Below are 16,196 nucleotides of genomic sequence, written 5' to 3' on the forward strand. Positions count from 1 at the left end.
CAATGCATCGTATCATCATTAATTTATGCAGTCACGCAAATATATTCTTCATTAAATCTAACAATAAAAAGTAAACATTAGAGGTTTATCACATCAGATTTTTACGCTGATTTACAACTCTCACAGGATGTGAAGTGATCAAAAATTCGATACGAAATGAACGCGCTTAGAAAAGACGTATCTAAGAGTATCTATATGATGAACACAAATGGTAGATTCCTTGTTGAAGGTTAAATAAAAAACAATAGAAATACAAATTGCAAATTATAAAATTTACCAATTAAATTCACGTGTGATGTATAAAACTTTCAGAGTATGTCAAAAACTAAAACACTTGCCGCAAAAAATTCAAAAAATTATGCGATGCGTAGAAATACTTGCAGCTAGATATATATACCACCCGAAAATTTTTTCAAAATATGTATTTCACGCTTATAGAAATTATTGGCTTCAGGAAAAAAAACCCACGGAAAAAACCCCACTTAACTAACCCCCACGGAAAATAATCCCCACGGAAAAAACAGGGAAATAAACCCCCATTTTAAAATTGAATTTCGGTCGTGATAGTTTGTTCGGTTGTGATAGTTTCATATCAAGTCGCAAGGGGCGCTGAGGCATGGCCATGGCCTGCGAGGCATGGTCAAACGCGCTAAATTTGCAGCTTTTTAAGAGTAAAGTTGGGGTTTATTTCCGTGGGGGTTTATTTCCTATCTAAAATGAAGTGGGGTTTTTTTCCGCAACTGAAATTGACAAAAAAACATCATTTTCTTTCAAGAAAATTCTTTAATACAAAAAAAGACCAAAATGCACTTTTGCATCTTCAAGGATTAGCAGTAGAAGTCGTGTTTGTATTCCAATTTAGAAGCCTTTGATGCAAAATAAAACAAGCTGTATAACAAGCTCACTACACGATGACACGAACAAGGCTTAGAAAGAAGAGTTGAAAATGAAAAATCAGTCTCAAATAAAGGGGCGATAAAAATAAATAATACAAAAAAAAACAACCAGCTCGTTAAAAGCAACTTGTTTGAACTAATGATGAAAACATTAGAAATAGATACGGAGAACATTTGTCTTTTTCCAACGGAAAGAATGACATTTTAAACAACACAAGTAATCTTTTAGTTGTTTAGATCGTTTAAGAAACAATTCAAGACAAAAATATAACTGAGACGATAATTAGTCTTCTGCTTGGTCATTGCATACCACACAAGGCACCCACAGAGTACCACAATGAGAGAGGAGTACTGCAAGGAAGCGTTCTGGGGCCAAATATAAACTAAAATTATAAAATGAACGACGTCCTAAAGACTAACACTGACAATGAGCTAAATAAGTATGTTAACGACCCCTCAATCTTAACGTATGATAATTAAATTAATGAAAGTAAAATCAAACTCGAGAATAATGCAATTTATTACATCATTTTAATTAAAATCAATTTACGGTTAACACTTTAAAAACAAGTTGATTTTTATCAAATTGGAAATTGAAGTCACACAAAAAAAAACAAAATTATCACAAACTGAACAAAGACGAAAAACAAGAAGTGAAAACTTAAGAAATCAACTGGACATAAATTCTTGTTTCCTATTTTGTAAGAAGAAGTAAGACATGCTGAGAAAAATCGGACAAGGAAATAAAGCAATCTCCGCCATGCTCAAAATGTATTTCACATTTACTTTTTAAGCGTTTATCTCAAAATTCTGCCTCTGAGTCGCCTCCACTCCTCTTCAGTTTCAATTTATGCAGTTGAGATAAGCCAAGTATCATTAGTAGAACAACCTAATTCGGTAATAAGGCCCACATTTTTTTCGGAAAAACTTTGGGTCAAATTGGAATTGAATCAAATTAGAAAAATATTTCCAATTGATTAATTCATTACAGAAAGGATGAAAAACTTTTAAAAATAATACAGACTCTGTTTAAATCAAATCATTGTTTGTGGAAGTAATTTTTCATCTTGTCGGAAAGACAAATCTTCCTGATAAAAAATTTCAGTAATTATTGCATTAGTTTTAATGACTTTGTATTCAACTTTCTTCTTACCACAGCTGTCTGCTTACCACAAAGAAATTGAAAATTTGTTAATATCAAATTTCGAAAAAAAATAGAGCAAATTGTGGAAATTAAAATCTGAAAAAAATTGAATCTTAAAGTGTTCGTAAAACTTTCCGGAAGGATGTCATAACACAAACGTACAAGCTCGGGAAAATTTGATTTCTACCCGAACATCAACCAAACTAGACTAATTTTCCAGTGCAATCAATATCAATTAGTAGAACTTTCGAAAAAAAAAATTACTTAAATTTGTTAGAAGCTAAGACTACCAGCAAACTCCTTTTTGATAACTAAAATAGTTGAGCCAGTTCCTCCCTTACTGTCCGCAGCTATTTTTTCTATTTCTGCACAACGCCTCCTGTCCGACATTGAAGCACAACACTTTGAACTATAAAACACGATAGTGTAAGAAATTTTGCGAACCAGAGAAAAAAATGATAAAAATTAAAAAACCATTTCTTATTCTGTTTTCCAGATCTCACTGCTTGCTTGCAAGGAAACCTCAGCTTCTATAACAAAATCCTCGACAAACTAAATGTAATATATTTAAAAACCAAAAAAAAACAAAAAGTTAGAATAGGAGCAAAAATGAGCTTTATATTTCCTAAGAAGCTCTGCAAAAGTTGCTTTAAACAAATGATTTTAATAAAAAGAAAGTTCCAAATTCTTATCTTTGTCAGATTCTCCCAAATACTTTCTAAGAATGGACATCAATGAAAGCGTACATTAAGTCTTTACGTGAACACGTTGTTTTAAACGACAAATGTTTTCCGACGGCTATCTTTAAGCATAAAAAACACACATTGAAGTCAAAAAGTCCAATCATTGTGACGTTATTCTATGATCATCAATAAAATGCAATTAAATTGGTAGTAAATCAAAAACAGCGCTGTATAAAAACGTAAACAGCGCTGTATAAAAACGTTGAAGTTTTCAAAAATTTTTGAAGTTACTTTAACTTAGCTTTAATTTTTGCAAAAAAAAATAGAAATCAATGATAAAAACTGTTGAGAATTTTTATCTGCAAGAAATTTTAAAATCACTTCACAGCTAAGCATATTTTTAAAAAAGAAGGTTTCATTAAAAACAGGAAATATAGCTGAAAACCGATGAAAATGGCTCAAAACCTACAGAATTAAAATTGTAGATCAATCTGCAGCCAACTGGAAGCCATAAGCTGGCGTATAAAAAGTTCAATTGAATTCTTCTAGATTCTTAGAAAAGTTTGCATCACAGCAAAGTTTGCCGACAAAAAGCAAATTGAGGTGTTAAAAAGGCTGCTAAGCGTCAGAGTTCTCGCACCAAACAACCAACAACATCGCCATCTCTAAAAACCGCAACCTTAAAGACTAATTTTTAAAAATAATATCTAAGTTGTCACAAAACGTTTACAATTTACCGTTTACAAATGTTCAATTAGAAAAAAATGCTCGAAAAAAGTAAAATTAAAACACTCGCCGTGACTTCTGAAGACATCACTGATATTCCTAGGCGAAATACTTCAATCGACCGAAATTGAAATCACAAAAATAATTTTCCAAGAGACCATTAAAACTATGGTAAAAACTGAAAGACGCGAACATAACCGACTAACGTCGGGCGAAATACTCTCAAACGACCGGCGAGCCGTTACCTTTGTCAGTAGCTAGCCACGATTTAGTGAGAGTAGCTTAAGCTTAATTGAAGGGACGTGAAGTGAGCGCAGCGGCGGGGGGGGGGGGGAGGGGGGGGGGTGCACCGGGGGAGGGCTGATGGGGAGGGGCGGGGCACCGGTGGGAGGGTGTCATTGTCTTCACGGGGCCCTTATACGGCCTGAACGATGTGGGTGGATATTGGGGGTTGAACTGGGGGATGTGGGTGGGTATATTTTTAAAAGTATAAGTCTCCAAAACAGTTTTGTGAATCGCATACTTCGAGACAAGTGAGCTGAAAGGCTGTAAGAGAACTTAATGCCCGCTGGGCGCTACCTGTATATCCCATTTTTAATGACGAAGTCAATTGGGTCAGATGAAAAATCGGTCAAGCGAAAAACCGCATAAAAAAGACCAACAGGACTAATATAATTGCTACAAACTTAGTTTGAGAGTAATAAAAAATGTGCATTTGATTCTTATCAATTCAACAATCACGATTATCATTCATGAAAAAACAAATGCAGCAGGAAAAACAGTCAAACAAAAACGTTTAACCAGATAACGGATGGTTAAGAAAAGACATTTTTCTCAAACGCAACCTAAATTTGACGTGCTACCTCAGACACAAAATTATTAATTGTTTGAAATGAGGCAGATTGTCGCCCGGAACTAATTTTTCATTTAATGAAGAGTTAAATTCACTACGGGGCCAATGTCCCAACAAGCTAGGCGAATTTCAATAGATTTTGCCTTTTATGCAAACGATTGAAATGATTCAGTCCCCACTTTTCACTATTCCAACACAAAACGCTGCTTCATATTTTAACATCATTAAAAGGAGACACACGATTGAATTACTTAATTGTCGCATTGAGTATTCACAGTTACAATTCAATATTCTCCATCTCTTAAAATGGTACCACTGTAGTATCTTAGCATCTCAGTTTGAATCTTCAGATACTTCGATGATGAAATAATGCAAAAAAGGTATTATCATTCCATTGATGCTTTAATATTAAATTAATTCGATTCATTTATTCGAATGAATAACTCCTTTTGTTTCTGAACTAATTCGTCATTCTTTTGAAAACACTGCAATGAAAAGCCTCATTTCATTTTGGTCCATAATGACATCAAATATCAATAATCAATAAGGCTTCAGATAAAACATGACTGTCTGTTCATCAGATTAATTTGCAAAAAAAATGCATTTTTTTCTCTAGTCAAAAATTGAGAAATTAAAATCCATCAAGGAATGACATCAAATTAAAAATTTATTCTTTAAAAAATTAGATCACCATATAAAACATCAGCGGTGGGTCCTGACAATCATTTGCTAAGAAAATTAAAGACTAATATGAACTTTTACAGCAGCGGTCATTAGCTTAGTTCACGCATTTGATGAAAACTGCCTCTCAAGAAAGATTTCGTTATATTCAATTAAACATGTTGCCGCGAGACTACTATACTTATCACGTATTTACCGGTAAGACGAGACTAAGGATTTCTAAAAAACACTTAGTTTCATTTTAAAATTATATTATCATCATTAATTAAGAGCTCACATCCACCATGGTAAACGCGAGCTGAAAAATTTCTAATTTTAACAAAGAGTCGAAAATTTAGCCTACAGCTCGAGTAAATCATGTTGAATTCTGATGTCCCTTCGATTATGAAACTCCTCATTGACAGCAGAAAATTTTCAGCAGAAAATCGTACAAAATCAGGGGGTGTATTAATTAGTGCTGTCGAATTTTGCGTTGTACTTATTTCTACAACACTTGGAAGCTATCGGCAGAATGACCGATCGTTAAATTATAGCAATCAATTTCACCTGCTATTACACCAACCATCATCATTTGGTTCAAATTTAGCAACATAATACTTCCTTGATTGACAACAACATCTATTAATAAAATTTCAATTGTGCCGTTATTAGTTTAATCCATATTCATCTTTGTACAAATATACACATTTACAATTTGATGAATTAAATTGATAAAATATTGAGTTAGAAGAACTATGTACTGGTGTTTATATTAGTACAAAATATCCGAAGATTGGCATGAACTAATTGAACGGATAGAGGTCGCTTCTAAGAGCAACAATTTCACTTCCATAAAAATACAAAACTATTTTTTTACTGAAGACAATTTTGCCAGCCCTAAATCAAGTTGACATCGCAGAAATTGTTTATCAATCTGGCAAAAAAAGATTTGAGATAATAAACATAGTCAAAGTTTGTCAAAAACTTATCGAAAAAATCGCAGATTTTGAGAACAGAATTTGCATAATGATGTTATATAAAATCTACAATCATGTAGCTACGAATTGATGACAAGTTTTCCTTGTAGGACAGGCAAAAATGGTGGACAAATGCCAACGCTGACACATTTGAGAATACATAGGGATGCGCGAATTGAAAACTTGCAAGATTTTTGCAAGCTGACGCAAAGATTGCATGATTCTTGCAACAATCCTTTAAGATAAAGTACGTTTGGAACTATTAATGCTTATTAAACAGGTTTCTGAACTGAGAAACAGGCTGAAAATCTACCGATACCATTTTCTATTTTCATATGATTCGACTTTTTCAGACACAACATCTGATTTCTTAGTTTCCGATTTAGCCAACATTGATATTAATTTGACCACCGATCGTCTTTCGGACTAATGATACATCGTCTAATTGGAACTGATCTTCTAGTGTTTCTTCAGGTGTTTCGTCTGCATGTGTTTCCGTCTCTTCATTCTGATCTCCAAATTCTCGGGTCGGTTATCAATTCCAACCTCGATCAGGAATGCAACAATTAACAGAATGTGTTCAAACACCACAAGGAATGCCATTTGGCCAAACAGGATCTCCCAGTCTCCTTTGGTCATTTCGCCAGTGACCTTATCGGAATATACGTCATGCTTATACCAGCACTCGGTCACATTCTCATACTTAGCATTACCCACAGGGTCGGCCATGCTGAAATAAACAAAAAATAGTAAAACCGCTGAAACACTTTTCAAGCTAATGGGTCACTGAACGCCGAAAAAGATAATTTAACCGCCGTCTTTCATTCCCTTTGAAACTTTCAATATCCTAACAAAAAATCACAAGAAAAAATTTACTTACGCTTAGCGCGTATAGATTTAATATGCATTACCAGTCTCACTTTTTTGTTACCTCTACGATATTTAGTGAATATAGACGCCTAGAAGCAATTTGAAAAGAGAGATACATAACATATGAAATAAATTTACATATTAAATTTTTCACCTAGCATTTTGCGAACAAACGCTTTCTTCGAAGAAAAAACATTTCATACAGATAGAGATTTAAAAAAGCCCAATAAAATATCCTTCTGATTTACAGCAAAAAAAACATAGCAAGAAGACTTCTGAAACAACTCGAGATGAAACTCTTCGTTCGCCTCAGAATCTTACAAAAACAATGACTACAATAGTGATGTACCCAATAACAACTTGAATCCAACAACTTGATCCAAAACTGAATTAGGAAAAAAACATAGCTGGCAAATTGCCAGAAAACAGCCGCATTAGCTTCATAGATCTCTAGTCTCGAAAAGAAGGTAAAAAAGACAGACCAAAAACGAAACTTATTCTTTTCATTACGGGCTGAGATGATAAAATTTGCTTGAGAATCTGTATAACTTACTGCTTTTTCTATTAGCTGCTCTTAAATAACCTTCAATTAGAGTGACAAGCACTCATTTGACCTTATCTCTTTGAATTAAAGCAAAAAAAGTCAATTTCAGAGTGAGGAAGTCATTTTTGAGAGTGAGGTAAGTCACGTGTGACCAAAAATTTAATCACGCGAATGAACAAAAAATCTAGCTCCACTAAGAGTGAAAAATGATGTCACGCACGCAATTCAGTTGAAATTGCATGAACGAATGAACAACAAGCAGATTTGAAGTGGTTGTGACGTCATATGGTCGTAACAAAAATCGTGACGACGAAATAAATAAAAAACTAAGAGAAGGCCAATAATAGCCTCAGCTATCGCTTCGCGGCTATTAAACAGAACAATTATTTCTGATTACAAGTTTTTTTTCCAAAATTCATTATGAGCGTCCACTCCAAAGAACAAAATAACCAATAGAGCATCGCATGCATAGATCTTTTCTTTAGTCCTTCGCAGTTTGCCCGCCAGATGAAAAGAAACCGAAACAAGAAAAAGCAAGAAGAAGCAAAAATGCTTAAAACTTAATTTGTCACAAAACAAAGGCTAATTAAACTTGTAATCGTCAATTGAAAAAAAAACAACAATTGAAACATGAGACCTAGCCTCTTGCACACCAAATAATCACGGATTTCAGCATATTGTGCACAAAATTCAAAATATACTGAGAAAAAAGGCACAAAACTTCAAAAGTTCAACAAATTTATTCAAAATTCTGAAACAAAGTCGCATTAAAATTACAAACTGAAGAAAATGGACAGAACATGCGTAGGAAAAGTTAGCAATACCGCCTCTTTCGACCCAGAATAACGGAGGAAGACGCTAAACCTTGTTCAAGAAGCTCAAATAAAAAGGCCAATAAACTTCGTAATTCATGCAATAAAAACCACCTGACCGAGAAACAAAATATTAAAACTAAAAACTTGCTCTGAAAATAGCGCGTGAACAAAACAATTTGCTCGTCTTTTCGAAAGAAGGTATGAACAAAATAGTAACTTTTTGCTCGAACTTGTTGGCGAAACAACGTCTTGAAACTTTATTGATTCACCTAAAACAAACACAAAACCATGGCATCACATCGAGACACAATTTGATACTCATAAGTCCTTCTGTATAAAGAAATGAAAAATATACAGAACATAACATTCCAGATTTAGAAAGAAAGGATGTTTTCCTTTAGAGCCCAGCGCCCCCACAGCGGAGGTCTGAAATGAAAACGTACATAGTACTAAAGCACTGTATAGAAATTAAACATCAACCAAAAACATGTTTATTGCATTTTTGGAGTTACCGACTTTGTAATGCGATCAACTAATTTTATTTTCCTGAAAATTGTTGCAATTAGTGTTGTTGATGTAATGTTCCCACACGTATTTATGAAAATAAACTGCCACTTAAGAAGGGAGCAAATGCTATTTTATGGGGGGTGCCTAAATTTCGACGATATAAAACTAGGGAACGCTAGCGGAAACTATCCAAAAAAATACCGAACTTTTTAAAACAAACTTTTGGGAACATTTCAGTAAAGCTTTAAAAAAAACAAAACGAAAACCTCTGGAAAACAGTAATCACATTATTAAACAGTAATTAATATGACATACAAATTTATTGTTGAATACTGGCATCTAGATAGCCAGATGCACAGTTCCACATGCCCTAAGAATGCTTTATGGTCCCAAACACGAGTAAAATAAGCTTATTTAGCTCAAGTGCGAGCAAGTAGCCTTACGGTGCCACCTCCCCTTTGGCCGAAGCTATAGGTGTTTAGTCATCAGACCTTTAGAGGAACGAATTCCAAGCCATGAAGACCAGAGCACCGGTGAAATGACCATCTGCGGTCTAGCTCGTTGAGGAGTTGAGTCCCGTGAGCCTCAAGTCTCCTTAACCAACTTTTGGGACAAAGCAGATCATGGACCAGACATGTAGTATAGCCACTCTTTATCATTTTAGCTCTGCTATCACAGTTGCAACACTACTCTGGGATTAATTTTCTGTGACTATCACTACATCTGTCTATTAAGATATACACAGTATTTCTTAATAGAAGACTTTAATTTCACATACTAAATGTGCGCAGGGAAAATACAGTTCTCTCTTCCACTACTCATCAACTGTCAGTTAATTCGGTGTACATAGCTAAAAATAGACTAGCTGAGATAATTTGATTGACAACTTACGCGTAAGGGCCACTTTATGTTTTCCTAAATGGTACGTTCTAGAGCAGGTCTTATTGATTGTCAATTTTCTCCTTGTCACAGGATAAATTTCTAACCGTCACAAACCGATTTAGCTAATAGCAAACACTAAAAAATTAAATTTATACAAATTGGTTTCATCGATTCAATAGATTTTGGTTTGCAGTCTGTACAGTCCTGGCCAGTCCTGTTACAAAAACTAAATTGTTACAACTACTTGGAAATAATAGTGTTTTTTATTATTAAGCAAAACGAATTTGTGCCACGAAACCGCGATTAGCATGTAGATATATTATCAAGGACCAGCAAAAAAAATCAACTGATTGCGCTCAAATATATCACTATGCCTGTATCTTAATTTGCCTAATAGTGCAGGAAAAAAAATAAATGCATTTTACGTTTTATTTCATAAAAACTTTTCGATATAGTATAGAGTGGACAAAAATGATTGCGTTAAGTTGTTGAGTTCAGATGGTACGTTCAAGTGCAGGGTCAATGGATCCAAAAAAGCTCCCTTGCCCAACCACTTTTCAATAGTATCGAACCGATTTTGCTTATAAGCATTATTAATACTCAACAGAACGAAAACGTCGCATGAGATCAACATTTTCATGCAGAGAAACTTTCTCTGCATGAAAATGTTGATCTCATGCGACGTTTTTGTTCTGTTGAGTATTAATAATGCCTAAAAGCAAAATCGGTCTGATCGAACTATATCCAGGACGAATGATCAACTTTAAATCAATTGATAATGAACAAATATGACGATATTCTGTCAAATAAGAAGATTTTTCTGAGAAAAAGAACTCTTAAAAGCTTACAACTTTTCATCTCAAAGGAATTTTGGCTATTTTTGATGTTCTCCAAAAGATCGCTTTGCATAAATCTGATAGTTTATAGATTTTACTAGCCCCAGAGGGAGATCAAATACATGATCGCCTTACAATGGAGATCCAGCAGCATCATTTTAAGCTAATATTGTTGGATCGTCTGACTGGTCTGCAAGAAGGTTTCAACACGGCAAACAAAATTTGAAAACTGTTGCTTTGTACTACCGTTTTGTAGAAGAAAAGAGCATTACATTAGATTTCAATTTGATCTTACAGCGATCTTCGAAATATTAAATGAAGATTTTAAAACTAGTTATAGAAACTTATACAAAACAAGGAGGCTCGGTAATGTGCGTTCGTACATAATGTTTCAACCCCGCGCATCTAAATTTTCGATTCAATTGTCTTACAAATGAAGAGATTAGAAATATAAATAAATAGATGTTAATCTAAAAAAAATGTTACAAGTTAAACACCCAAACTACTGAATGAAATATATAATGCCAAGCCGCATTAGACAGCTCATGACGCCTGCCATTAATAAGAGTATGAGACAATACAAACGACAAAAAAAACAAAAAAAAACATTTATGGCGAAAACTCAATATCTAATTTCAAAAGCACAACGTATCAAAATCAAAAATCAACCAGATAGAACGAAAACTACAAAAAAATTCTTGTCCTCAACTACAAAGAAGATGGGACTTGTCAATAAAGGAACTGGATAACCAGTCGACAAAAAATTGAGAAGTTCAACAATCAGTTCTATTGTTTTAAACCAAATAACTTCAAAAATCATTTAAAACATTAGCTTTTAACTAATATCCTTGATAGATTCACTTATAAGTCCTTAAATGATCTGTCTTAAGTGAAACTAATCCATAAGACAGGACTATAAAACAACTACAGGTACTAAAATACAAAAATTTTCAAAGAAATTACGAATACACAAGGTTTTAAGCCATTAACGTCATCAGATATTACCTAATTATTATATATTAATAGTTTCCTTCTATATTATTTCAGTTAACATATAAATGAAAATTTTTATATAACCATTTGAGTCTGATTTGAAATTAAATGGGAATTTTCATTAGCGCGAATATATTAAAGGACAATAAGAGAAACTCAAAACTTTACCACTCACAAGAATTTAAAGAAAACGGATGGATCGTTTCTATTACGTCTAAAAAACAATTACAGGCAAAAACCAGAAATTAAAAAATGCGAGACAGAAGTATCAAAGTCATTAAAAATTAAGGTATTCGGTGAAAAGAAAAGATATGTTAAGTTATTATTTTTTCAAAAACATCGAAAACATCAACTATTATTAATTGTTAAATAAAACTCATTGGCATTAAAATCATTGGCATTAAAATCATTGGCTTTAACTGTACAAAATAAACACTTTAATTCATACCTCAAGCGGAAGCCAATGAGATCATTCGTTTATCAGAAAGAGTCTTATGACTACAAAAAGAACAACAAACACTCAATAGGAAAGTGGCAGAAGGAAGTGTGGAAAAATAAGACTTCTAAAAAAGACCACAATTTTGAACAGAAATCAGAAAACTTTTGGAAAACTCTTGGCATCAAAGTCATTAAATCAATAATTAAAAAACAGCCGCGAACTAGACAATTTTTTGATTCAGGATTAATCATAATGGACCTGTCTTTATTCGGAAAGACATACAAATTAACAGAAATGAAATTAAAAATGATTGATGTTCAAGTTTTTTGTCAAAATAATTTTGCGACATCAACAACCATTAGGTATGCACATTCAAAGCATCACACAGGTTCACTCTATCTTCTTTAGGAGGCCAATTGAACTTTTAATTAACGAGGCTAAGTCATATAACAAGGAAAATGCAAAAAATGCAGGCAAAACAAAACAAATTCATACAAAAAAAAAACAAATACGGAGTCGAATCCATAAAAACCATGACCGATGATTCCCTGAAAACAAAAAAAAAACGTTCCTTGGACCAATTTGGTCGTATATGGGATTTTTCATTGAAATAACTTTGAATTGAAACGTTTTCTAAATATGACGGGAAAAACCAAAAGAATGTAAAAAGAAATTGTGAAAGAAGAGGAAATAAAAGAAATCTCCAATATAAATCGAATATTTTAGGTTGTAAATCGAACCTTCCCGATGAGACTTAAACTAGCCTTTTTAACCACTGCTCGTCTTTGAGGAACCAAAATTTCCTTATTTTACGGCAGAAAAACAATTTGAATTACGATATTGATAGATAAGAATTAAAATTTAGCAAAAGTGAAGCTCAAAGTGAACAAAATCACACTCAAATATCAATAGTTTACAAAAAATTGAAACCTCGATAACTCCTCGAAAAACAAGAAATTCGAAAAAAATCTTTAAGTTCAAATTCCACGCACTCAAAATTCTCTAGAGGAATAAATATATCGATCAGCCAAAATTGACTGAACAAAATAAAAGAAAAAACCTATTTGAGTATATAGTCCTCCCACTAAGTGGAGTCGGAACAAAAATTAACCGGTTTAATTGCTTACGTGCCTTTTTTGCTCCTAATAATTTAAATTGGAACCATCAATTTACCTTGTAATAGTTAACGAACTACCAACCAGTTACGTCAATTGTTGAGTTTAGATATACGGATAGATATAGCAGGCTATATACATTCAAAATGATACCATTTAGACCAAATTCCTCCGCTCATTTTTTCACCATTGAAATAAATCAGAAGTTCTTTTTAATTACTTCAACACTTTGACTTTCAGTCGTGACATTTGGTGACATTTGAAAATTAACGACTCATTCCCATTGCACGTTAAACTTTTAAGTCGACCAATATTATCAACTAGACTAAACTTTGACGGCAATCTGTAATTAGTAAAATGTTTTCACATATTGACAACTTTTTGACTCAAAACAAGTCATTATTACGCGACCATTCACCGCTTGAGGCAACTTTCATTTATGTCAGTTCTCTTTAGTATTAAGAAAATGAATAACAAAATGCCAACAGGTAAAGCCGATTTTGGGTCATAAAGCTGTGTCAAAACGATGAATGCTTCAACTCAACAAAACTGAATTCCTTCAAGTTCTGATGGAACTGGAAAATACCTGAACAAAACCTGGCAGATGGCAATTTCAATTAGTATCAGATTTACAAAAGAAATGAGCTAACTATTTTAGTAATCAGTGAAAAGTTTAATTTCATTTAAGGTTTAATCCTAAAAGTAAACTCGGCGAGGGGTAATCGAACTTTTCTAATGGACAAAAAGTGGTTCTAAAATGACTATTCTTTTAACCGCTACGCAGCTCTATTATAACTACTTTTCTTCCATCTTCAAATGCTAGAAATTCCATTTTCATGGCATAAGATTTTAGCAAAACAAGGTCAAGATTCCGCCCCTGCTGTAATTTGGCATTGAAAGTGGAATCAGTATTTCAACCTAAGAGAACTTGAAAAGTCTGCGCAATGCAAAAGGAACTCCAGTTTCTACGCCGCTTCAAAATTTTATTCCCCATATTGAAAATTTTTCCTCCCCCAACTACCACTAGAGCAAGAAAAACATGCAATTTCAAGTGCCGTGCATGACGTCGATGTTCAGTTATTTAACCGAATATTAAGCTGTCAAAAAGGCGACACGATAATAGTACAGAAAACGTGACAAATCAGTTAATTTAATGAACAAAAAAGGGGGCTTCTTTTGCCAAGGTCAAAAACTCTCAACCCTGTGGGGTGGTTCAGAAATACAAGAAATACACAAAAACTTAGGACATTAAGACAAAGCTTGAAATGCTTGAAATGGCTTCAACCTTTTAATATACGCATGTTGCGAATCTTTTTCGTTTGTGCCCCCTTCCGTTACAGAGCACGTGCTATTACATATTTAATCATTGCGTAAAAATATGTGTGTTTGGGGGGTTGCAAGCAAATAATATGCACCCACTAACCTGGGGGGGGGGGGGGGTTCGGGCACAAACAGAAAAGATCCGCAAATCCTTACACACCTAACAGGATCATTTTATAAAATCAAGAGAAGTTGTTCTCAGTTTGGATTCCGAGACTAGTTAAGAAGAAGGGCAGGGATACGTATATTGCCGTACGGATAAATTTTTCCATAACCATACTCGAGTCGTGTCTAAACTGTTCAGGCAAATACAAAACAGACTTAGAGCAATATGGATATTTCATATTTGAATACCTCGACTGGTGTGATACGTTTAGAGTTAGATACTTAGACACCTGGAACGCATAAACAAAGTAGCCATTAACAAACCTATAAAAGTTATGAAAGCTGTCAAAAACAAATCAATACAGCGGTGTCGCAATTGAAAATTTACAGCTCCTGTATCACCTTCGAACTTTTCCTCATTCCTAGCACCTTAACCCATTAGCACTGTAATGTTGACAAAATGAATCGGGTCTTAAAATTACTATATTTGGACGCTAAAAACAGTCAATTGATCTCACAAACAAATGGCGAAAAATATGCCAAGAATCAGAAACCTGTGCAAGTCATGTCTAGTCTGATCTCATAGATGTCAAAACAGTTTAATGCACGGTATCACATAACTGAAAATTTAGTCCGCCGGTTATTTAAATCTTATCATAACTATTTACACCTTTACACATTTAACTAACACCTTTACAATAATTTCTCGTAGCAGCTGAACGCTATATGTAAGAAATATCTAAACACACTTCTGCTTCCTCTAATTCAAAGCTCTTAAAAATTTGACACAAAAACTGTCGAAATACTTTTAGCCAAATCGAAATATATGCCCTCTGAAACATTTTTGTGTTGTTAAAGATTATTCAAGATCCCAGCAGCAAGATTGATAAACTAGCGGTTTTCACAAAAAAAAACACGTTGAAAAAATGCAGTTAAAACAAAAACAAAAAACAAAACTGGTAAACCTGCGGTCTACAATAACATTTCATGTTATATACGGACCAAACATGGGGCAGAAACTGATCCAAACCCAGAAAATTAAAAATTACAAAAAAGCTTAAAAAAATCCTAGAAACATTCATATTATATCTTCTGTAAAGCTAATATCTATTCATAGAAATAGCTTTAAGCTTTAAAAAGTTTTGTTGCCTCCTTAGACTAAAAGAACTTAAAAAAGAAAAAAAGTTGAAAACTTGAAAAAATTAGCAAAAATTGTTGATGAAATTTGTAATTTTATTATCCTCAAAAAATAATCTGAGCCATGAAAAATATTAATTAAATCAAATTTGCAACTGAAAACTGTTCCATTGGTTACAAAAAGTAAATGAAACATGAAAAGAAAAATTTAAAAAAAAACTTGAAAAGACAATTAATTATAAGTTGCAAAAAATAATGATGTCCAGATAGACAAAATCATTTCCGTATGGTTAAAATTAATCCATTAACTAATTTTCAAGGCTTAAATAAAACTTTTTTGGCCTATAAAAATAAAAACAAACAAAAAATGACAATTTTTTTAAAAACAAAATTGAAAAAATTAGCCAAAAATGCCTTGACTCTGCTGTTAAAGTTGGCATACACAACAAAAATAAACCAAACACATTGGCATAGAAAGACATTTCGTATAGCATAATAGCCATATAAACTACTGACTTTTTAAATAACCAAACTAAAACAAAAAAAATGACAAAAACAATGAAAAATTGCTTCGTTAAGGGGTCAAAAACAGAAGCAAATGACCTTTTCAGCTATAAATCAGAACTTCCACCAGTTTCAGCACATTAAGCACCTGAACAGTTACTAAAACCAGCTGAGATCTTCTATTGCAACT

The 16,196-nt window shown here is 33.4% G+C and overlaps 1 protein-coding gene across 1 annotated transcript in view; it reads right to left on the reverse strand.

Moving 5' to 3' along the window:
* Nucleotides 1-5,600: 5,600 nt before the first annotated feature.
* Nucleotides 5,601-16,196, reverse strand: part of LOC142336409 (anoctamin-7-like) — a 39,704-nt gene continuing 29,108 nt past the window's right edge. Inside the window, exon 7 of the mRNA XM_075385213.1 lies at nucleotides 5,601-6,669. Within this exon, the coding sequence (XP_075241328.1) occupies nucleotides 6,399-6,669 (271 nt within the window). The 3' untranslated portion in view covers nucleotides 5,601-6,398. The remainder of the gene's footprint in view (nucleotides 6,670-16,196) is intronic.

This window comes from Convolutriloba macropyga, chromosome 3, assembly GCF_964194025.1.
Source record: "Convolutriloba macropyga chromosome 3, txConMacr16.3, whole genome shotgun sequence".
Classification (NCBI taxonomy): domain Eukaryota; kingdom Metazoa; phylum Xenacoelomorpha; order Acoela; family Convolutidae; genus Convolutriloba; species Convolutriloba macropyga.